At 42.8% G+C, this 24178-nt stretch overlaps 1 protein-coding gene across 10 annotated transcripts in view; it reads left to right on the top strand.

Annotated features, from left to right (window-relative positions):
- The first annotated feature begins 6374 nt into the window (after nucleotides 1-6374).
- FAM184A (family with sequence similarity 184 member A) overlaps nucleotides 6375-24178 on the top strand; it is a 136797-nt gene continuing 118993 nt past the window's right edge. For all 10 annotated transcript variants that reach the window (XR_010727683.1, XM_066248305.1, XM_066248303.1 and 7 more), the window contains exon 1: nucleotides 6375-6692. Coding sequence is in view for 9 of the 10 variants with exons in the window: in XM_066248305.1 (XP_066104402.1) it covers nucleotides 6525-6692 (168 nt within the window). In the remaining variant the exon portion in view is untranslated. The remainder of the gene's footprint in view (nucleotides 6693-24178) is intronic.

Genomic DNA, 24178 nt, shown 5'->3' with positions numbered 1-24178 from the left:
TTTATAAATCACCATTACTGTGGAACTGGTGGGCGGTTAGAAAATTTTACTGCTAACAGAGATAAAAAGTGGGCGGTAGGTATAAAAAGGTTGACTACTCCTGCTGTAGCAGATGCTCTCGGCGTCCCATGCCACTTGCTTTGATTTCAGCTGCAGAGGTGCTGGACAGTTCCTATACAGGCCGCAGTTCCTATACATACCCCGTCCTGCTGCATCTGTCTTCCCATCTCACCGCGTGCTCCAAAGCCACTGGAGCTCGCTAAGCCCATTCTGAATGACCAGACATACCAGGGAGCCACCCTCAAGCAAGGAGTGAATGAAACCATTGGATAAATGTGTCAGTCTTTTGTCCTTGGAAGGGAAAATTCTGAGATGCATTCTACATGTCTCCTCAGAGAATCCCTAGTGGGATTGAATCCCAGCTGATCAAAATGGTAGAAAGCTCAAAATTGGTTTTTCCTTCTTATCTCTGTCCATTTCTCTGCTTCCCAAGATCCCTTGCCGAGTGAACTACTTGGGTCAGTCTCTGCCTTCAAAGAAACCCAAAGTAGGTGCATAAACCAGTTAGCTGCTGGTTGGTCACATTTGCAGAAAGGGTTGCCTTTGTTTATAAAGGAAAAGCAATAAATAGTGTAGCTATAGAACTGGTTCTATCCTGTTTCTAACAAGACACGGAACCAAAGTTTAATTCATGGATATACCACTTAGGATAACACTTGTAAAACACCACGCGCAAGGGACACTTCAGGAACCCTTAACTCAACCCCTTAAAATCCTGCCCTGAATCCTGGATGAGGAAGAGAGATTTGAGTCTCACCTCCTGTCTTTCTGCCAGTTGACCCACAAATAAAGCTCCTTCCTTTCTTTCAAAGCTCGTGCCATAGTATTCTATGTGCATCAGGCAGCAAGCCCTTGTTTTGATAATAGTTTTTGGTGGAGGAAGCAAAGTAGTCTAAAATTGAGAAACACTTACTGAACATTCTTACCTAGAATGTTCAATTTTCAATTGATTGTTGTGACAAAGAGGATTTTTCTGAACTCATGGAAAAGGAACCAAAAGAGAAAGAGAGAGAGAGAGAGAGAGAGAGAGAGAGAGAGAGAGAAAGGAGTACACAGCAAGACATCAGTAATGGCAATCAAACTCTTATAGTTATGTTGACCAGCTTGGAGCCATGTGTATTTACCATTTTTCTAGACAGATCTACAACTTGATTTGGATTATACTGTGTAGCATGTTTCAGGTGTCTTAGAATATAAAAGTGAGGGTTGGCCTGACCAGGCGGTGGCTCAGAGGGTAGAGCATCGGACCGGGATGCTGAGGACCCAGGTTCGAGACCCCGAGGTCGCCAGCTTGAGCGCGGGCTCATCTGGTTTGAGCAAACTCACCAGCTTGGACCCAAGGTTGCTGGCTCAAGCAAGGGGTTACTTGGTCTGCTGAAGGCCCGTGGTCAAGTCACATATGAGAAATCAATCAATGAACAACTAAGGTGTCGCTATGCACAACAAAAAACTAATGATTGATGCTTCTCATCTCTCTGTTTCTGCTTGTCTGTCTCTGTCTATCCCTCTCTCTGACTCTCTCTGTCTCTGTAAAAAAAAAAAATTAAGAAAAAATAAATAAATAAAAGTGAGGGTTGGGACATGACTGACTTGTGGTATATCCAAATAAACATAACAAAATTATGTTCTAAAGTATAATTCATCAAAAATATAAGAAATCATCCAGATCATTTAGCTCAATGTCCTCACTTCACAGAAGAAAACGAGGTGGCTTAGTGGCACAAACAGGCCTGAAATAGCAGGATTTTGATGCTCTTTCTATTATACTTTGGAAGTTGCACCCATAGAATAGTTGTCATTTGGAAAATGTTTAATGCAAAATATTTTCTGTGTATCTGTGACATTTTAAACAGATCTGGTATGTGAGCACACATCAAATCCTAATTTAAATTCTTAACTTTAGGTCCTACTGCCTGGGATTAATCTAGGTGTTCCGGAGGCTTAGAACAAAGGACAACAGATGTTGTACTTTATAAATTTTTATGAAATTTTGTAAGCCGTGTGATCACTTGTTAGGACCTCTCCTAGAAAACGCTATGCAAGCCTCCCTAGCTTCATCATTAATCAGTTACCACTACTACTTTCTTCTTCCCTCTCCCTGCCATTTCTAACAATTCATAAAGTAAATAGGGGATTTGAGAGCCTGCGAGACATCATGGCAAATATATATCATAACTGAAATATCAGTAAGTATTAGTATGAGAAATTTCTAATCAAAGAATATCAGGACAGAAATTCTAGTATAAACAGTCCCTGTCTCAGGGGGAGCCCTTGACCGTTCTCTCTCAGCCTCAAACTCCTGACTGTTTTACCTTATGGATGCTTCAGATCTACCATTTCTTCTATTCTCACTGCCATATTTTAGGTCATGGTTCATCCTCTTGCACCTGAGTAAGTGCAGTAGCCTCCTAGCTAACTAGTGTCCTCATCTATAAAGTTACTTCTGTAATCCATTTCCCAGTCACAGGGTTGTTTACTAAAGTGCAAATCTGCTTATGTCATCCTCCTTAAAGCCTTTCAGTGGCGCATTATTCCCTTAAGAATAAAGTCTCGACCTCCTTATCATGGCAAATAAGTCTTATCTGCCCCCAAATCTTGCTAATCTGCTCTGCTCTATGTCATAGTTTTGCCATCCCATCAAACTCTTTGCTCCAGTCATACTGTACCACTCACGGTTCCCTAAATGGGTCATGCTCTCTGTCTCCAAGGCTTTGCACTTGCTGTCCTCGGAGTTCTCAGCTTACCTTGCCTGCCCCCCTTTAGGAGTCTATTCAAACATGACCTTGTGTGTGTGAAGCCTTCTCTGACACCCACGGCTAGGTTCAGCACCCCTCTTGCAAGTTCCTTCAACACCACACTGTGTTGCACTCTTTTTTTTTTTCTTCTGAAGTTGGAAACAGGGAGGCAGACAAACTCCCGCTTGCGCCCCACCGGGATCCACCTGGCATACCCACCAGGGGGCAATGCTCCGCCCATCTTGGGGTGTTGCTCTGCCGCAATCAGAGCCATTTAGCGCCTGAGGCAGAAGCCACAGAGCCACCCTCAGCAACTGGGCAAACCTTTGCTCCAATGGAGCCCTGGCTGCTGGAGGGGAAGAGAGAGACAGAGAGGAAGGAGAGGAGGAGGGGTGGAGAAGCAGATGGGCGCTTCTCCTGTGTGCCCTGGCTGGGAATCGAACCCGGGACTCCTGCACGCCAGGCCGACGTTCTACCACTGAGCCAACCGGCCAGGGCCGTGTTGCACTCATTTTTACCTGTCTGTCTTTTCCACTAGGCTGCTGATTTCTTGAGGACAGAGACTGATTCTTAGTCATCATTGCAGCCTCAGCACCTAACAAAGCACCTGGCACCTAATAGGCATTCAATAAATACTTTTGCATAAGCCATCTCATGGTAGAAATAGGTACAAAATAAAAATTTCTCGTTTAACTAGCTTCTCTTGATTTTCCCCCAATTACATGCTTCATTTACTAGATTTTTAAAATGTAAGATTCTGGGTGATATGATTCTGGGTATATTACATTATTCTTTATGTTTCTATGTATTATTTATAATTAAGTAGAATTCTATGTCAGGTAACTTGTTTTTATTCTATTGTAGTAAGGCAGAATGTTTAGGAAACGGCTCCTCTTGGGCTATGCTGTAGAGCAGGGGTCCCCAAACTACGGTCCGCGGGCCGCATGCGGCCCCCTGAGGCCATTTATCCGGCCCCCACCGCACTTCTGGAAGGGGCACCTCTTTCATTGGTGGTCAGTGAGAGGAGCATAGTTCCCATTGAAATACTGGTCGGTTTGTTGATTTAAATTTACTTGTTCTTTATTTTAAATATTGTATTTGTTCCCGTTTTGTTTTTTTACTTTAAAATAAGATATGTGCAGTGTGCATAGGGATTTGTTCATAGTTTTTTTTTATAGTCTGGCCCTCCAATGGTCTGAGGGACAGTGAACTGGCCCCCTGTGTAAAAAGTTTGGGGACCCCTGCAGAGTGATGACAGCTCATATGCTGCGGTTCAGAGTGGGCTACCAGGGGAGCAGGGTTGCAGCCCGGGACTCCCAATTTATACTGGGAAGGCACTGATGATAGTCTTTTCATAGGATGCATTTCAGGGGTGGCAAACATGTTTGGTGACATAGTTGAGGCTACACCTTGGTCTCCTTGTTTCTACTCCTTTATACTCTTTCCACTATATCATAGAGACAAAAACAAAAGCACCTTCTTTGTCCTAGTAAAACTTAGTTGTAAATTTTTGGGAAATATAGGGGGCCTTTTGAACATACATATCTGCTTAGAATGTACAGGATGTGAGAGTCCTAAAATGGTTGTGCATCTTCCATGTCTCCAATTTGATAAAAGAACACTAGCTCTTAATTCTCATTAATTTCATTTAATCATTAGCGCATAAGAAGAGAGCACAATTTGCCTGATATTTGTTTCTGGCCATCTGCTCCATTCAGAACCTTGGAACTAGACAAAAAAAATTTTGGAAGGTCTATTCTGGGTTGGGGGTGGCGGTGGGCTGAGTACCTAGCATCTGGGAAAAGATGTAGCCAATTTCAGGTTTCCTTTCTGAAATTGCAAGTATTTCAAGATCCAATTCAAACTTCACCTTGTTGGTTTAGATTTCTGTCACAATCACTCTCTGTGAATTTGGGCCCCATTCAAATTTAGATGATGATTTATTTGCATGCTAAAGAGAAATCATATATTATAATGTGAGGTAATTCAGTTCTGCAATACTGCATAGAAAAAAGATATTTTAAAAATAGGCACAATTCTACATTTTTCAATATTGTGTTAAGATTGCCCCAAGACGACCTACTTATTTATTTATTTATATTTTTATTTTATTCTTTTTTTCATTTTCCCGTAGCGGAAACGGGGAGGCAGTCAGACAGACTCCCGCATGCGCCCGACCGGGATCCACCTGGCATGCCCACCAGGGGGCGATGCTCTGCCCATCTGGGGCATAGCTCTGTTGCATCCAGAGCCATTCTAGCGCCTGAGGCAGAGGCCACAGAGCCATCCTCAGCGCCCGGCCATCTTTGCTCCAATGGAGCCTCGGCTGCGGGAAGGGAAGAGAGAGACAGAGAGGAAGGAGAGGGGGAGGGGTGGAGAAGCAGGCTTCTTCTGTGTGCCCTGGCCGGGAATCGAACCCAAGACTCCTGCACGCCAGGCCCACGCTCTACCGCTGAGCCAACCGGCCAGGGCTGACCTACTTATTTCAACACGGGGTACATGTTAAAAAGAAAAATCACTTGACCTGCACGAGTAGAGATGTTAGCAAAAAATCAGTGGGAAATAAACACATTTAGGAAGGTGGAAATGCACAAATAATGACACATTTTGGCCCAGCCCCAAATCCTTAAGAAGCTGACACCTTTTTCTACCTTGTTTTTCCTTTTTACTTCAAACCAACTACATTTCATTATATTGTCTTGGGCTCCATCATACTGAGAAAAAGCGATGGTATTCCAGTGGGCTCTTGCTCTCTTCATACAGTCACTTGGCTTTGAGTGAGGAGCAGTTCACACGGCCTAAGACATGGTAAACAATCAGATCTTTGTGAATTTGGAAGTGTGAGTCAGGGCAGGGACTGTCAAATTCCCCGCGGTTTCAGTGCCTAGATCTCGGGTGCTGAGGCCAGCGCTGGGCAGGAGCTGGACGTGAACTCGCGGTTCCTGGGGGAGAGCCACTTGGGCCCTCGCACGCGGTGATGCACGTGGAAAGGCTCAGTAAATCCTCACGCGTTCTGCAAACCCAAGGTGCCCACGACCGCATCTTCTCTGCAGAATATTTTACCTGGAGCTGCACGCGCGATCACGGGTCTTACCGCCATCCCGGGCTCAAGAGTCCCCGCGCGGGGTGTCAGCGCGCCCTTCGCGTGGCGCCCGCGCGACCCCGGGGGAGCCGAGCTGGCGGCGGCGCGGGGCGGAGCTTGGCTGCGGGGAAATGACGTCGCCGTCCCCGCGCGCTCCACGGACCCGGAGCCGCGCGCCCTGGTAACGGCGGGGCCGCGGCTCCCGCGTCCTCTCCCATGTCCCCGCCTCCCCCGCAGCAGCCCGCCCAGTTTCCTCCTCCTTCCGCAGCCCCGGAGGTGGCCGTCGCGCTGGGTCCCTAGCGCCAGGTGGGAGCGGGAGCTGCGGGGCCGCGCTGCCCACCAAGCCCCTGGCAGGCGCGAGCTGAAGAGCGGGCAAGAGCGGGCCTGGCCCGGGGCTGCGGCCGCCGGACCCCGGGCGTCTGCCCCGCGCAGGTGTCGCCCGCGGCCTCGGGTCGGCGGGGCCACCCCGTCCCTGGACGGGGGCGCCCGGGGGTCGCGGGCAGCAGGGCGCCTGAGGCTGCGGCTGGCGGGCGCCGGGAGTGGGGTCCGGAAGCGGCCGCTCCGGCTCTTGCCTCTCGGACCCCGTTGCTGCGCGGGCCGCCCTCCGCACGCGGGGACAGGTGCCCCGGCCGGGGTCTGTCGGGAAGATGGCGACCCCAGGCATGAACTGGCAGCAGCACTATTACGGCGGCTTGGGGGCCGGGGCGGCCAAATTCGTGCCCTCGCCGGCCGCCGCGCAGCAGGCGGGGCACAGCATGGACTACAGCCAGGACCTGCACCTGAAAATGAGCAAGAAAATCGCGCAGCTCACTAAGGTAAGGGCGGGCGTGGGGTGGGCACGGCGACGACCCCGTGCGGTCCGCGCAGGGACCACCTCTCCGGCTGTGGGCCGCGCGCCCTGCGCCTGGGGTGAGTTGACGGGGGCTGTTCTGGGGAAGCAACAGCCGGAGACTTATCTCCAAGAACTGTTAAAACTTCCGTACAGTGCTGGCGACGTACGTTTAAACGCGACAGCTCAGAGGCACGGCCGGGTTCATGGGACTTGAACCCCGCTGCCTTTGAGAAGTAAGCCGGCACAGAACAGCCCAGGATCTATTTCCTTTATTCCCCAGTAATCAGACCCATTAGTTTTACTCTCATGCATGTGCCAAGCTTCCACGTAGCATTACACTACACTCTATGAAGTACAGTACCAAATTTACCCAACTTGACCTGGAACTTTGGAATTAACCAGTGTCTCTTATTGGTTACTTAGTTAAGGGGAGAATAAACCTTCCAAGCAATGCAGGAGGGTAAAACGTACCTTGCCTACCGTTTTGGGGATGCAATGAGTCATTCCTTATCCTGACAAAATGTCAAACAAGGTCAATTAGATGAATCATATCTCTGTATTTAGTTAACTGTTTCAATCTATCAGAAGGTAATTATCAAGAAGCAAATAGTCTGCAAATTTGGGATAGTACTTGGATAGCAAGCATTTACAAGTTTAGTAAATGTTGATCATGGGAGTTGGTTGGTATCTGTGAAGCAAGAGTAATTTAGATAGATTATTTTGCCCTGTTTTAGATCTGAGGAACAATCGTTCAATATCCATTAAGTGAGAAGCGACTTGTGGTGGTGTCTGAAAATTAGGTGAGGTGATAGACCTTCTTTCTTGTGGTTGAGCCAGCTAACCACTTGTTAGGTGTGTTGGTATGCCGAAGAAAGGTGGGCACTGTGGGGATTATTTATTACTAAAGAACCTCTAAAATCTGACTCTTTTAATGGCAAAATTCTTATATAATTCCATTCTGGTTAGCACTTTTGAGAGAGAAATGTAGGACATAGTTGGAAGAAAGTAAAAAAGAAGAAAATGAGAGTTAGAAGGGGATGAAGAGGTTAAAAAGATTTCGTGAAGCTTGAAGGTAGAAAGACAAATAACATCAAAGGACCAGAGGATGAGGGATCAAAGGCAAAAGCCCAGGAGAGTGTGCACGTACTCAACCACGCAAAGCAAGGCAACATTTGGTGAAGTTCTGCTCTTTGTTTTATGTCAGCTGTCTTGTAAGTTGCTTATGTGTCCAGTTTTTACTGTTTCCTCTGAAACAGGGTCCCCAAATTCAGAGAAAGGAAGTCCCAAGAAGGAACGATATTAAACCATGAGAACATACAGTATATACATTTGGGAGCTGAAAGCCAGGCTTCTTGAAATCATGTTTGATCTTGAGAATACTGATGTCCAAAATGAAGCACTTGGATATTTATTTATTTTGATGTTCTTTATGGTGTGTCCACAACATCCTTTGTTCTTATTTATATCATACCCTCCGGAGCCCTACTCTAAGTTATAGAAACCCTCAATAGGTTGGTGGAGGAACTGTGTACCCTTTTATAAAAGAATTTTCTCATCTCTCCAGTAAACTACTTTTTTTTTTTACTTATGCTTTTTCAATTTCCTGTTCTTTTATCAGAAAAAATAATGGAGCACAACTGTTTAAGGTGGGAGTGTTGATAGAGGTTGCCGTCACTTTCTCTCTTTACGCAGGAGGCTGCCCATGTGAGTGCTCTCATCACAGCTTGAGCGCTGCACCTAATCTTCACCAAGTGTGACATGGACTCCTGATTTAGTGTTTATAGTTACGATCTCTAACACTCACTCCACCCACTCTGCTAAGTGCCTCAGACATTTAATCTCTGATGCTAGAGTTTCTCAACTTTGGCACTGTTGACATTTTGGACTGGGTAGTTCTGTGTTGGAAATGGGTGGGGCTGTCCTGTATGTTATAGGATGCTTAGCAGGTGCTACCCAGTGGGTTCCCATAACACTCCCTGCCCCCATACACGGTTGTGACAATAAACATTGCCCAGATATTGCCAGATGTTCCTGGAGTGTGAGTGGGGGGAGCATCCCAGATTGAGAAATAGAGACTCATATGGAAATAGCTGGGGTTTCTCCTACCCGTCTCTTGCCTTTATTTCTGAGATACGGTATGAGAATGAAAGTCTGATAATAAGACTCTGTTGTAGCCAACACCTTTCAGTTTCTGAAACATACCAGAAGACCTGCTTCTCTAATGTACCATTTAGCAAGCTGTCAAATTTTACAGTCATGTACACATTGTAAATACTATATCATAGAATGATAGTGTGAGTAATATATCAGCTTTAAGACTTTATTGGTATTCATATATAGAATTTTTACTCATGATGAGTTTTTTAATAAATTTACATCATCATGGGTTTGTTAATAGAATTCTGGTTGAAACTTGACAATACCTTATATTTCAAATTATAAAGATAACTATTAAATAGAATTTTTTTTCTTTTGGAATGAGTTCAGCATTATAGTCAGCATGGCTTGGGAACTGGACACACTGTCTGGAGTTAAAATTGCTGCTCTACCACTTACTAGCATTGTGACCTTGGGCAGGTCACTAAACTCTAATCCTCGGTTCCCTCATCTTTAAAAGAGGGATGATGATAATATAATGCTAAGATAGTAGGCACTTAATTCAAGCTGTCACAGAGAAAAGATATTATATGCCAGCGAAGTATTAGTAAAATACTGGATAATATATTTTAAAAATGTTCCTCTATTTTTAAAATAAACCATTCTGCATTTAATAGCATTATGTGATACTGTATTTCTTTTGGCAATTTTCTGTTGAACTTAAAAAGTGTGTATAATTTTTCTTCTGTTTGAAAGTTTAAACTTTTCGCGATCTCCTTTGTTGTATTACGATGCTGAAAAATACAACGTGCATTTTGCAGAGATCTGGCTGCCTGTGAAAGGATAAGGATGAAAATAATCCATATTATAACTCTGTACACAGTAGGGCTCAATATATTTTTAAGTAAAAAAGCAATCTCAGCTGCAGACAGATTTGTTGAGATTCTATTTCCTAACAAACAAAACAGTCATCTCATGGAGAGGAGAACAACAGTTCTTTAGAACCTTTTATATAAGAAACACTTGGTTGAGTGTTAGAGATACAGCAGAAAGCAAGGTACAGTCTCTGCTTTTTAAAGCGAGTCAAATATATTGAGTTTGTTAATATCAAATTTTAAGAATTTCTATTAGATTTTTGAATCATGTGGCAAATTTTTGGGTTTGTTTGTGGCTGAACCATTTCAGGATTGGCAGAGGAACTGGGTGAGTTGAGTTCTGTTTTATAACATCACATTTATGTACTTCTCCACTCTCCACTGTGTTGGCTTGTTAGTGCATTAGGTGGAAAAGCAGGACTTGCTCTGGAGGGGGAGTAGCTCAGTTGGTTAGCATCGTTCTGATTACACCAGGGTTGGGGTTTCAATCCCCAGTCAGGGCACATACAAGAATCAACCAAGGAATGGAACACCAAATCGATCTCTTGTTCTCTCTCTCATTTTCTCTCTCCTCTTTCCTTTCTCTGAAAAAAAAAGGCAAGACTTGTGGGATGTAATTATAGAACAGCTTTATTTTTTATTTTTGTCACTCACTGTTCCTTTCAATTTACTCTATAAGGTTGGTCCATCCCCTGCCCATGGATCAACTTGGCTTTGACTTTTCTGGTGGCTTTTAGATAATTGTCCTTCAGTAGGTAAGTTGTAAATGTCTCAGTTTCATTATTAGGATGTCCAGAACCAAAAAGTAAAAACCCCACACCAAGCTGAGTTAAGGATGAAGCTTCTCACCCGTGCCCACTCCCTAGCTCTGCTGATTGTAAGCCGGACGCCAGTGATCTGGACAGGGGGCATCGATGACTTTTTTCTTGACTGAGTTTCCTACTCCTGCTTTGTCTCGCCAGTCTTGGTTTCTGATGCCTCCCAGGTTGGACACGGAGAGAGGGAAGAGAGGAAAGAGGAGCAGCAGATGTGTTTTCTTTAACTCCCAACTCAATTGCTCAAGATTCCTCACCTCGAGTTACTTGGCATTGAGAATGTGTCTGAATTCTGATTGGTTGTTTACTCCTTCCTTAGCCTCTTGGGTCTGGCAGGACCTTCATGTTCGTTTTTCTGTTCAATCTCCTAACCCACCAATGGACCCAGGTGACCCCACCCCAGTTTACTCTCTTTCCCGTAGGGCCCACATTGGTCCATGGTGGCACTCAGTCTTTGCCCAGGCGAGCTCTGAGAGCCGTCCCTATTTGGCCAGCTCTCATTTGCCCTCCCATGCCTCTTCATCCAGCCCTCCTCTCTAAATTTTCCAGGAATGAATCAGGGGCCAGTTCAGTCATGTCCTTCTTCGTGTGTGTGACACATACCAAGCTCTTCAAGTGGTCCCATCAAAGCCATTTCCCCTGGCTTTAGGTGAAGGATAGCACTCACTCACCTCTACCCTCCCACGTAAAGGCAAGGACACTTGTTCCCATAGCACTCTCAAAGGAGCCCTTTTCCAACCCCCCACCATGTTCCCCCATAATCTTGAAGCTTCTCTCACCGGTGTTTGGGGTTGGAGGTAACACACCTCAACCCTTTTCTCCTCTTAGACTGTCTTTGGAAATTTTGAGACTGGCACCTACTTTGCAACATCGATTGTCTTTCGTTTTCAGTATCCTTTTAATAGGCTGTTGTGTTCACTGCTCACCCAATGCCTCTTTAATTGACTGCACTTTTGATGTAGTTCAGTCCATTTATCACTCACAGACATAACTAGTGTGGGGTAGAATATTATAAGGTTCCAAAGAGCAGCGTGTAGTTTCTGTGTGTTCCCTATGTTTAGCTTGAAGCCTTCCTCTTTTACCAGGCCGCTTCTATGTCCCTCCTCCTGAAAACTTCACTGACCAATTATGGTGTGTAGGGCTTGCCTTCTGCTGAATTACTATAACATGTATTATCTGTAATACTTCTTTGATACTTAATAATGTAAATTTGTAAAATACTATTTAGTGTGCTTATAAATAAACCTTGTTTCTCTAATTTGACTTTATTCCTCAACTGTAGAGACTGTATCTTATAATTTATGTAACCTTAATATGAATGCTTTGCACATAGTATAAAAGTTTAGTAAATGTTTATTGCAGATGATGATGGTGATCGTGATGATGCTGTACTAAGTAATCTTGTTATACAGTAGAGAAAGTCAGTAGTAAATAATTCTGAGGAATTGTGTCTGTCTTCTGGGTTAATGCTAGATCATTTAGTAAGTTAAATTACTCTTAAATATTTAAATGTTTACTGGCTTCCTTTTAAACTACTTTCATAATATACTTATATGTTTGATACAAAAATAAAAATATAAAGCACTCTGTCTAAAATATAAATATTGGTTCTGGCTGGTTGGCTCAGTGGCTAGTGCATTGGCCTAGCTTGTGGACATCCCGGATTCGATTCCTGGTCAGGGCACACATGAGAAGCAACAATCTGCTTCTCTTCCCCTCTCTGCCCCAACCCTTCTCACAGCCCATGGCCAGACTGGTTTGAGTGTTGGCCTCAGGCGCTGAGGATAGTTCGGTTGATTCTAGCATTGGTCCCAGAGGGGAGGGTTGCCAAGTGGATACCGATTGGGGTGCCTGCAGGAGTCTGTCTCTCTATCTCCCCTCCTCTCACTTAAAATATATATGTATATCATTTGTCATTTAAAAAGTAGGTAATATAAATACTACATTCATAGCAAATAAAGTCTTATGGTTAGGAATTTAATACTAACTCCACTTTTACTATATCCAAAACCAGAATGTGTTTAGATAATACTAAAACCAGTGAATTTTCAAACAATCCTGTTTTCTGAACATTAAACACTAATAGTTACTAGTTAGCTTGTTTGAATGACCTAAGTACTGCTTCATACTATATTCAGTTTTAGTTTTGAGTTGTTTTGTTTCAGGTTAGAACATGCTAAATGTGACATCTTTTTTTCTTTTTCTGTTACATTGTAGCTTTGCTATTTGATTATGCTGTAGCTTGATTGATATCTTTTAGTAGTAGTTGAGTGGCTTGAATTTCTTGTTTTTTACTAATGGATATGAAAGCATGATATACTATTTGTCAACTGTCAAAAAACTTTTAAAGAAACTGCCTTTACAGTTACAAGGTTTAGAGCTGGAAGAAACCATACAGTCTGACCAGCCTAACTCTCATTTTACTAGTTGTGCTAGTTGAGGGCCCAGAATCACTTGAAGATTACACAGCTAGTCACTGGCACAGCCTGAGCGTGAACCCAGGTCTCTAGATTGGTCTAGGAGAGGGACGGTAAAGCAGCCCATCTCTTTTCCCCCTTTCTGCCTTTTTTCTAACTAATATTACTCGATCAGTTCCTAAGAGGCCACAGAGGAGTTGGTGGTGGTTTTTACTTATCTTGGCCCCATGTTTTGCTTACCATCTGAATCACAGACTTGGGATGCGAGTGAAACCGGTGTGCCCCTCCAGTATACCAGAACCTCTTGACCTGTGGATGGTAGACTATATAACTGTGGCATTGGTAAGTTTGTAGCAGAGCATTTTGTTGTTGTTGTTTTCAGAAAATGTCATAATATTTTCATGTTTTTATTAACAGCTTTAGTCACTTCAGACTTGAAGTTTTTTAATTATATTGATTTAGAGACTATTATCATACTTGATGTCAAAGTTACTACGGTGTGGTTATTTTAAATGTTTTTCCTCTGACTACTTGCTTTCTTAATTGGATCGTTACTTAGGACCCATTCCTGAACTGTTCCTGCATTCAGTAGGTTGGAAGTTTTCTAGTTTCTTCTCTCTCTCTCTCTTTCTCTTTTTTTCTTTCTCTTTCTTCTTCTCTCTCTTTCACTCTGGTTTCTTTATGAAAATCCTTTGCAATCTTCTATTTGTCAACCTCTTAAAAAGTGGAATGAAGGATAAGGTTTTAGCAAAATGTGATTTGATGCAATCTTTTTGTTTTAATTGAATTAATAAGTAAATTACTATACATTCATTCTTAAAATTATGAGTATTTCTGATCATTTTATTTCACTTAAATTTGAGATGAGAATAAAGAGTAACTAGAGTCTGTAAAGCCAGTTTAACCTCTAAATGAAAGTAAGAACTGGGGGTGAGGGGAGGATTGGTAAAATATTGATAATTTGCCTTTATGCAGTTTAAAATTTTTCATCTGTGGGCATTCGGACATTATGCCATAAAATGGGGTTGGTGTGAATCATGGAAGTCCTTAATGCCGTATTTGTTTTTTCATCAGAGAAAGTTTCTATCCTGCAGGCCACTTATGAATGAGAGGGACATTCATTCAGTAAGTCTTTCAGATTGGTTTTCCCAGCTCTCTTCAGGTGTTTATTTCCAAAAAGGGTGGGGGGGCACCAATCTATTTGAATATAGAATTTTTTTTTTTGTAAATACAAACAGTATTATAAATGTAGGGGAATATTATCAGGTTTGTATTTCATGTTTCAAGTGTGATCAGAGCCATAGAGACTTTTTTAGGTTGATGCAAGAACTTAACATGTTGTACTTGAAAATGTTATTGGAAAATGGTCTCATGCCACCAGTCCATGCATAAAAATGAATTTTGGAAAGACCAATCTTTGCTGATTGGGGATCACCAGTTGTAGTTACTATTTTGGTATTCTTAGCATTTGAGACCAAAGCAAATATTTTAGAAAATATATCTTTTATTTTTAGCTTTCTGTTAACACACCAGCAGGGAGAACTGTCATTTGTAGGCTTTAAACTTATTTCAATAATGGTTTCAGCTTTCTTTTCTACCAAAACTTGAAAAAGAATGTATGAGAAATAGTCAAGCTGAATATGTAAACTTTTTGTCCTTTATCTTTTACTGCTGTTCTTTTGAAATCTAAAGGGAGGCTGAACTACCAAAGAATCTATTGCAGATGGAAAAATAAAAGACTTAGTGACCATAATACTTGGGATGTGGATATTACACTCAGCTACTGTTTGCCACGTTATTTGTTATAAAGGAGATAGTATTTTTAATGACTTAAAAATTACTAATCTGTATTTCCTTATTTATATGTACCCTCTCTGTGTTGAGGTTTAAGATAGTTTGAAAATGGAAATTTGGTTCATAAAATACACTGCTAATATTTGAATTATCAATAAAATTAATAATTTTAGTAAAATATTAGGATACATTCCTATTTATTCAAAATTATTGGAGAATGAGTTATTTTAGTTAACTAGAAGTTACTATAAAGATTCATATCTTTCTCCCTCCCAAAATGATATGTTCAGGGATGGGATTCAGCCAGTTTGCCCCAGATCTATAGAACCAATACCTAATTTTTTGTTCAGTTCAGCGAACTGGTTGTTAAAATGGTACTTGTAATCAGGGTTTTCTCTAAGGTGAATGCCTGGACAGCTGCCCAATGTGGAAATCACAGTTTTACAATCCTTACTCTTTTTAACTTCATCTGTGCAACAGCGTATTCTAAGCACCTGTAGTATGTTCATGCCATTCATAGGTGAAAAAAATTGCAAGTGAGGACACCAATCAAGAAGCAATATGGAAATATCCTAAATAGCAATTGTATTGTCTTTTGTCAGATATTATTTAATATCTTTTCATTAATGTTTTAAAACTCTTATAACATCATCTAGTTTTGTGTACCATTTTTATTCTTAGTTAACCCTTTGAGTGGTATGAATATTCATGTATGAAGGTCATGTGCTTCTTGACCTTTTAGAGTACTATTGTACAAAATTTTTTATTTTAAAAATGTGTAAGGCAACATTAAAAAGGGCAAATGTATGTTTTTCTTGTTTCCATAAGTTAGTTATAAAAAAAAACATGATTTTAAGTTAATAAAACTGGAACTGGACCTAATTTTATTTTTTGAAAACAAAAACTCACTCTGGGGCGTCAGCGAGCATGAAGAAAACTCACTTCTCAAAGGGTTAAATATTAAATGCATGAAATAATAAAGTACCTTTCAATATGTCATTTTTTTATACTTAAAACAGTCAATAAGGCAGAGAACTGGTTGTTAAATTATTTGAATGCCACCATACTCGTTTTAAATTACAAAGACTCTTTTATCACCTATAGGTCATTGATCCATCATCGGTGTATGTATGGGTGATCAGGCCAAACTTATGCTAATCCTATGGAAAGTTCTGAAATTTAATTTTTGAATAAATTCTGTTACTTTTTTATTTGCCATATCTTTCTTTCTTTTAGAATAAGGTACAAAGCCTGAATATTTACATATTCTATACATTGGACTTTCTGGTTGGAAAGATTCCCTTTATCCTGCTGGATGTGACTTAGTGTGTTCATAAGTAGTTGCATTTTTTTTATCCTGTTTCTCCTTCAGCACACTCTTAACAGGTTCTCATTTCTTAAAAAAAAACATTTAATAACCAAAACAGTAAATAGTATTTCATTCTAAGATTTTTTGCTTAGTGAAACACTATATGAGCAGAATATGTGTAATTTTGAGAGGAAGTAGTGTGTATTTGTGTGTGTATATGTGTGTGTTTAGTATAATGGCTACTCAGAGTAACAAAAGAAGATATACTTAAATATGACTAAAGTAGAGCATATAGATCCATATGGTTGGTAAACCTTTGTTGAATGTCTAGTCCATGCAAGATACTGTGCTAGGCACCATTAGTTAGCAATATTAATTTAGTGTTCCATTTTTAGACTACATGCTTTTCTTCTCTTTTTCCAATAGATTTTTGAGAAAATATGACCAGAATAAAGCAGGTGAATATTTAATTAATAGATAAATTTTATGTGACAAATTTAAAATGTTCAATTTTGAGCAACTTTTTCTGTCTGGTCTGTTTTGGGCAGAATTTATAGGTCTGATTTTCTTAGATAAATAAACTAGGCTAGTGCCTTCCAACTTCTTTAAGAAGGGTTTTAAGAATAATTTAGTAAATAAATTAATACCTTCTCTGTAACATCATTATCGGGGGAGGAGGGTTCCAGTCCTGAATCTCAGGGGCTACTGGACCTGTATTTGGTTTAGGTCTCTCCTGGGCAGCCAGAGGGCCCCACGTCCAGAGCCATGTGTCCCAGTGTGCCAGCAGTGCCATCATGTGGGCAGAGGTGTGGCTCCCTTGACTTAGACTCTGGTTTGAATTTCAGCTTCCCCACTTACAAGGGTGTGACCTTTAGTGTTTTAACCTCTCAGAGCCTTGCTTTCCTCATCTGTAAAATGAAAATAGCAAAACCTATCTCGGATAATTTGTGTAGGAGAGGAGGTCAATAAATGTCAATTTTTACCCTCCCTCCATGCCCCTCCTCCTTGGTTCAGCCTCTTCTGATATCGTCTAACAATTATGTGATATATATATATATTCCTTTTTTTTTTTTTTTTTTTTTTTTTTTTTTGTATTTTTCTGAAGCTGGAAACGGGGAGAGACAGTCAGACAGACTCCCGCATGCGCCCGACCGGGATCCACCCGGCATGCCCACCAGGGGCGATGCTCTGCCCACCAGGGGGCGATGCTCTGCCCCTCCGGGGCATCGCTCTGCCGAGACCAGAGCCACTCTAGCGCCTGGGGCAGAGGCCAAGGAGCCATCCCCATCGCCCGGGCCATCTTTGCTCCAATGGAGCCTCGCTGCGGGAGGGGAAGAGAGAGGCAGAGAGGAAGGAAGGGGGTGGTGGAGAAGCAGATGGGCGCTTCTCCTATGTGCCCTGGCCGCTAATCGAACCCGGGTCCCCTGCACGCCAGGCCGACGCTCTACCGCTGAGCGAACCGGCCAGGGCCTATATATTCCATTTTGATGGAGGTATATTCTACAATATTAGGGGCCACAATTATCAAAAGTAAATTTGAACAATAAATAAAATACAGTTGTTTCTTATTATTTGAAGTAGTTATTTGGTATCAAGTTATTCCAGGGGAAGTACAGGGTTATATTTGACACCCATTGGTCACATTTTCATCAATCAATATATAACCTTGTTTAAGACGTGTTTTGTTTAAAGACACCTTATATCATACACAGATTTTATCAGCAGTGAACTCACAGCCAACAAACAGTAGCATAACTCATGCCAGAATATAGCATAGCTAACACACCGGGAGTGTTAGATTTTGAAGTTACATATAAATTTTAGCAAGTAGGTGGATTTGGAAATGTGGAATCCATGAATAATAAGGACCTACTATATCTAAAAATGGATGCAGAACTTTGCATCTGCTGTTTCCTTAGCCCTCGCTCTGTTTTGTCAGCTGTTGCCATTGCCTGTGTGACCATGACTCTTATTATCTCCCTGAAAACCCTTAAGTAAGAGGGGTGGGAGGAACAGCGGGCCTGGGATACGTATCTTTTGGGTGAGTTGCCAGTCACCTTGCAGCCACCCTACAATCAAAGCATGGGATCAAATTGTAGACACATTTTCTCCTTGTATGTAAATTGTGATCTTCATAAACTGAATATGAATCTGCCACGTTGCCTCTGTCATAAAAAGGAATAAAATTTATAAATTATTCCATGGGGTAGAGTGAAACTTTTAAAAGTATTTATCATTTGCTTAAAATATGTTTGCAGTTACTTCCTTCCCAGCACAGACTTCGATGTTGAAGTTGGTTTTGTTGCAAAGCCTTTGTCTACGTTCCTAAAGATAACTAGAAACCTTATACTCTCTGAAGCTACATTGCATCTAGTTGGAAGTTTCTGGATTAATTTATGCAATATCAAGACAATTTTAAAAAACCCTCTTTGTTTGAATAGAGAATGTTTTTGGCAGATAATTAATCTTACTGTTTTCTATCCTGACATCTATGCTTGTGTAACAAATTACCCCTATGTTTAGCAGCTTAAAACAACAAACATATTTCGCACGGTTTCTGAAGTTGAGGAATCCACTTAGCTGAGTGATTCTGATTCAGGGCTTTTCACGAGGTAGTCAACCTGAAGATTTGACTGGGCTGGAGGTGGCACTTTGAGTTCACTCCTGTGGTTGTTAGGAGGAGACTTAAGTTCTTTACTACATGAGCCTCTCCACAACAAATGACCCAATGGGGTTGGAGAAGAGAGAGACCCAGATGAAAGTCACACCCTTTTCGTAGCAATGTCGGGATACATATCCTCACCTTTGCCGTAATCTGTTGGTTACACACATCACCCATGGTATAATGGAGAAGGTGACTACACAAAGATTTGAATATCAGAAGACAGAGATCTTTGGGGGCCATTTTAAAGGCTGTTCACACCAAGAGAGGAACAGAATTGATGAGAGGAATACATAAAGTTCGGAGAATTAAAGTTAACCATGTATATTCAGGTAGAAATAGTTAACAAACATTTGAATATGTGTCTTAAGCTAAAGGGAGAGATCCATATCAGAAATAAAAATTAGAAGTTCTTAGCATATAGGCGGTGACTAAAATCAGGAATGGTTGAGGCCTTAAGCAGAGTAGAAAGTGTTTAGAATAATTGCTGGGGGAAGGAGCAAATAGCTGACCCCAGACAAGTGAAAGGATCAGGGAGACGTGTGGTTGTCCCAAGAAAAAATTAGATGTGACATTTGGTATCAATTTGAGTGCTTTGCGGTTTTCTGCAGAGTCCTCTGCAGCCCTGTGGGGAGGATCATTGTTTGCAAATGTAGGAGAGACGGCAAGTTATCAAAGGATTAATGCAGAGTCTGAGTTTTGCCTGCTAGGTAGAGCAGAAGAATTTGGGTTTAAAAGAGTTAGAGAGCTTTGAGGTAGAGTAGTTTGGTTATTATGTGCTGCAGGGAAGGAAGTAAGGCTAGAATGGAGCCAATAGATTAAGGAAAATTTAGGAATTGACAGGACCATTGACATATATATTGATAGTGCACAGAGGTTGAGGGGTGGTAAGGGCTGTGTTAAAACTTCTCAGATGGAATAAATTATCAGAATATCCAGGGTGCATTCTTGAGGATGTTTATAGGGGATTGAAGGTTATTAGAGTTAGGAATCCCAAAGAACTGTCAGTCTGGTCTTTTAGATTTCTCGTGCATTTTTGAAATCTCTGAGGATAATAACGTTAGAATAGGAGGTAAGTCTGTGAGTCCTATGTCTAAATCTACACTGAATGTGGACAGTGACTGGATTATTACTATGATGAGGCAGGTCGAGTGACAAAACTAAATATATATAATAGGATGAGTCATAAAGCAAGAGGCATTTTTCATTATGGGAGAAGAATAGGATTTGGTAATAATAAATACCATTTTAAAGCAACCATTACATGCAATTTTCTTATGATATTTAATTCTTACCATAGCCCCATGTGGTTGATTTTAGACTTCATGGGAAAGCTGAGTGCTGTATTAGAGTTTACAGGACTTGCTCAAGGCCATGCTGCTAGAAGAGTTGGGATTTGAATCTCAGTTTGTCTGACTGTGCCATGTTGCCCTTTTTAGAAGGCAGCATTGAGTATCTAGGTGAATACCCAGATCAATTCCACATCCCATGATGATTTAGGTGCAACATAAAGTATAGCTTCTTTTGGAAGAGAATTCATACTTTGGGCTGAGACAGGCAGAAATGGGGTTGTGAGGATATAGGGAATTAGTTTTATTTGTGTGTGTATGTGAGTTGTATTTGTTATGTAAATACAGGCTCAAGGATTGCAGAGGGTATGAGCATACCTTGGAGATATTGTGATTTGAGTTCCAGACCATCACAATAAAGTGAATTATAACATTTCTGCTGGTGGAAATTCTTGCCTTCAAATTGTAAAAAATGCAACATCCGTGGAGCACAGTAAAGTGAAGCCAATATAATGAGGTGTGCCTGTACAATAAGAAAGGAGGAGGCAGTGGGAGAGAAACCAGGGGATGGATATGGATACTGGAATTTAACTTGCAGATGTTCTGCAGTCATATGGTGACATCAGGTGGCATAGATGATCTTATTAATAGGATGCAGGATTTTAATTGAGTAGAGTTTTTTTAATGACAACTAGAAAATTATAGATAATAAATGTTAAAAACTAGAATTTTAATGAAAAATAGGATGTATTAAATGAATTATTTGATCAAACTCTTTTCTAACTTATTAATTTGATAATTTGTTCATACAAAATTTCTGCATAGTTTGTCATCCTAAAAATGAGTAACATACATAAATATACAAATATTCTCCTATTTACTAGGTATGGAATTCTTTTTTAGGTTGTCACGTTTTTTGTTTGTTGACACTTAATCCTTTTTTCTTTTAATAAGAGAGAAAGAGAAACAGAGAGGTAGATAGACAGGAAGGGAGAAGGATGGGAAGTATCGATTTGTAGCTTTGCCCATTAGTTGTTCATTGCTTGCTTCTCATACGTGCCTTGACCAAGGGGCTCCAGCTGAGTCAGTGACCTTGCTGAAGGCCAGTGACCTTTGGGCTCAAGCCAGCAACCATGGGATCATGTCTATAATCCCACGCTCACGCCAGCAACCATGGGATCATGTCTATAATCCCATGCTCAAGCCAGCAACCATGGGATCATATCTATAATCCCACGCTCAAGCCAGCAACCATGGGGTCATGTCTATAATCCCACGCTCAAGACAGCAACCATGGGATCATGTCTGTAATCCCACACTCAAGCCAGCAACCATGGGATCATGTCTATAATCCCACGCTCAAACCAGCAACCATGGAATCATGTCTATAATCCCACGCTCAAGCCATCAACCATGGGATCATGTCTATAATCCCACGCTCAAGCCAGCAACCATGGGATCATGTCTATAATCCCACGCTCAAGCCAGCAACCATGGGGTCATGTCTATAATCCCACGCTCAAGCCAGCAACCATGGGATCATGTCTATAATCCCACGCTCAAGCCAGCAACCATGGGATCATGTCTGTAATCCCACGCTCAAGCCAGCAACCATGGGGTCATGTCTGTAATCCCATACTCAAGCCAGCAACCATGGGATCATGTCTATAATCCCACGCTCAAGCCAGATGAGCCCACACTCAAGCCGGTGACCTCAGGATTTTGAACCTGGGTCCTCAGCATCCCAGGCCGATGCTTTCTATCCACTGTGCCATCACCTAGTCAGGTGGTTGACACTTCATCTTAAATCTAGAACTGACATTTTATAAACTAAATATCTTTTAAAACACTACCATAAATGTTTTTTTTTCTTTTTTCTGAAGCTGGAAACGGGGAGAGACAGTCAGACAGACTCCCGCATGCGCCCGACCGGGATCCACCCGGCACGCCCACCAGGGGCAACGCTCTGCCCACCAGGGGGCGATGCTCTGCCCCTCCGGGGCGTCGCTCTGCCGAGACCAGAACCACTCCAGCGCCTGGGGCAGAGGCCAAGGAGCCATCCCCAGCGCCCGGGCCATCTTTGCTCCAATGGAGCCTTGGCTGCAGGAGGGGAAGAGAGAGACAGAGAGGAAGGAGGGCGGGAGTGGAGAAGCAAATGGGCACTTCTCCTATGTGCCCTGGCCGGGAATCAAACCCGGGTCCCCCACACGCCAGCCTGATGCTCTACCGCTGAGCCAACTGGCCAGGGCTCCCACAAATGTTATTTAACAAAGGGTGAGATTATGCCAAACATATCCTCTGGATTTAATATTTTTGAAGTATGGAACTTGGCCTGTTTCACTTTATTTCTGTATGGATAGTCGTTCAGCCATTTTGAGTGTGTAATAAATACTAAGCACTGAGGGGAACATAAATAAACTGAGGATTTGTCTTCAGAAACTTGCAGTCAAATAGGTGAACAAGAAAGAAAACCCCTGAGACAGAGTAATATTGGTAGAGTTCTTAATGTTGAGTGCACCCGAGTGAAACTTGGGCCCGAGCAGCAAGAGCCTTCTGCGTCCACTTGTTTCCTCTACTGAGCACCACAGCTTGCACCACAAGGTGACAGGCAGTGGGACTAACCAGTCTTGTCCCCTGTGTACTTGGTCACAGCTTCTTGGGAGGACCATATCAATAACAAAAATAAACCAAAAAGTATAGTGTGCACTACTCAGATCCAACACTGTACATGGTGTTTCTTTATCGTGATTTCTTTCATTTTTCTGAAGCTGGAAACGGGGAGAGACAGTCAGACAGACTCCCTCATGCGCCCGACCGGGATCCACCCGGCACGCCTACCAGGGGCGACGCTCTGCCCACCAGGGGGCGATGCTCTGCCCATCCTGGGCGTCGCCATGTTGCGACCAGAGCCACTCTAGCACCTGGGGCAGAGGCCACAGAGCCATCCCCAGCGCCCGGGCCATCTCTGCTCCAATGGAGCCTTGGCTGCGGGAGGGGAAGAGAGAGACAGAGAGGGAAAGCGCGGCGGAGGGGTGGAGAAGCAAATGGGCGCTTCTCCTGTGTGCCCTGGCCGGGAATCGAACCCGGGTCCTCCGCACACTAGGCCGACGCTCTACCGCTGAGCCAACCGGCCAGGGCCTATCGTGATTTCTTGATGTACACTTAATTCACTTTGTAGAAAAAAAAACAAAAAAACTCCAAGGCTTAGAAATGTTTTTTTTTCTCCTTTTTTCTTTCTTTCTTTCTTTCTTTTTTTTTTTTTTTTTTGTATTTTTCTGAAGCTGGAAATGGGGAGAGACAGTCAGACAGACTCCCGCATGCGCCCGACCGGGATCTACCTGGCACACCCACCAGGGGGCGATGCTCTGCCCCTCCGGGGCGTCGCTCTGCCACGACCAGAGCCACTCTAGCGCCTGGGGCAGAGGCCAAGGAGCCATCCCCAGCACCCGGGCCATCTTTGCTCCAATGGAGCCTTGGCTGCGGGAGGGGAAGAGAGAGACAGAGAGGAAGGAGGTGGGGGGTGGAGAAGCAAATGGGCGCTTCTCCTGTGTGCCCTGGCCGGGATTCAAACCCGGGTCCCTCGTATGCCAGGCCGACGCTCTACCGCTGAGCCAACCGGCCAGGGCCGGCTTAGAAATGTTTAAGGTAACTTTCTCCCAGTTATACAGTTGTTAGAAAGAAGGCTAACTCTGTTTATGACTAACATATTTGGAATCCTGTGTAAAATCCATAGTCTGTTACATCCAACATGACAAGACCAGGGTGCGTCTTGGAAGCTTCCAGTGGGCTCCTGGGTGTCCCTCAGCCCCGGCTCCAGGTGCAGGCCTCTGTGTCACCTAGCTTATCCTCGAGCAGCTGTGGGCTTGTTTCCTGGACACTTGCGTTTTTGGACTTGCTCTCTAGAACTCTTTTTCTGTGCTGAACAAATGTCTCCACAGCCACGTCTCTTCATAAAGGACTGTCTCCTTACGTTATAGAACACCTGGCCCTCTTCCCAGGATGCTGCTTTTTCTGCTGCCTTTGCGGTGACCACTGTTTTCACACATTTCATAAACCAGAGGTCCTGGAGATGATGAGTTCTTTCTTCTAGCCCTCGTTGCACCTTGTAAACCATTGCTCCTAGACTCATGCGGATACAGCTCTGGAGGTTTAGACCACGGGCTCTACCTGCACCCTCCTTGTTGCTTCCCGTACTCAGCAGTCACTGTCCA

This window comes from Saccopteryx bilineata, chromosome 12 (genome assembly GCF_036850765.1).
Source record: "Saccopteryx bilineata isolate mSacBil1 chromosome 12, mSacBil1_pri_phased_curated, whole genome shotgun sequence".
NCBI classification, from domain to species: domain Eukaryota; kingdom Metazoa; phylum Chordata; class Mammalia; order Chiroptera; family Emballonuridae; genus Saccopteryx; species Saccopteryx bilineata.
Note: the sequence above shows the minus strand (reverse complement) of the source record. Positions and strands in the feature narration are given on the sequence as shown.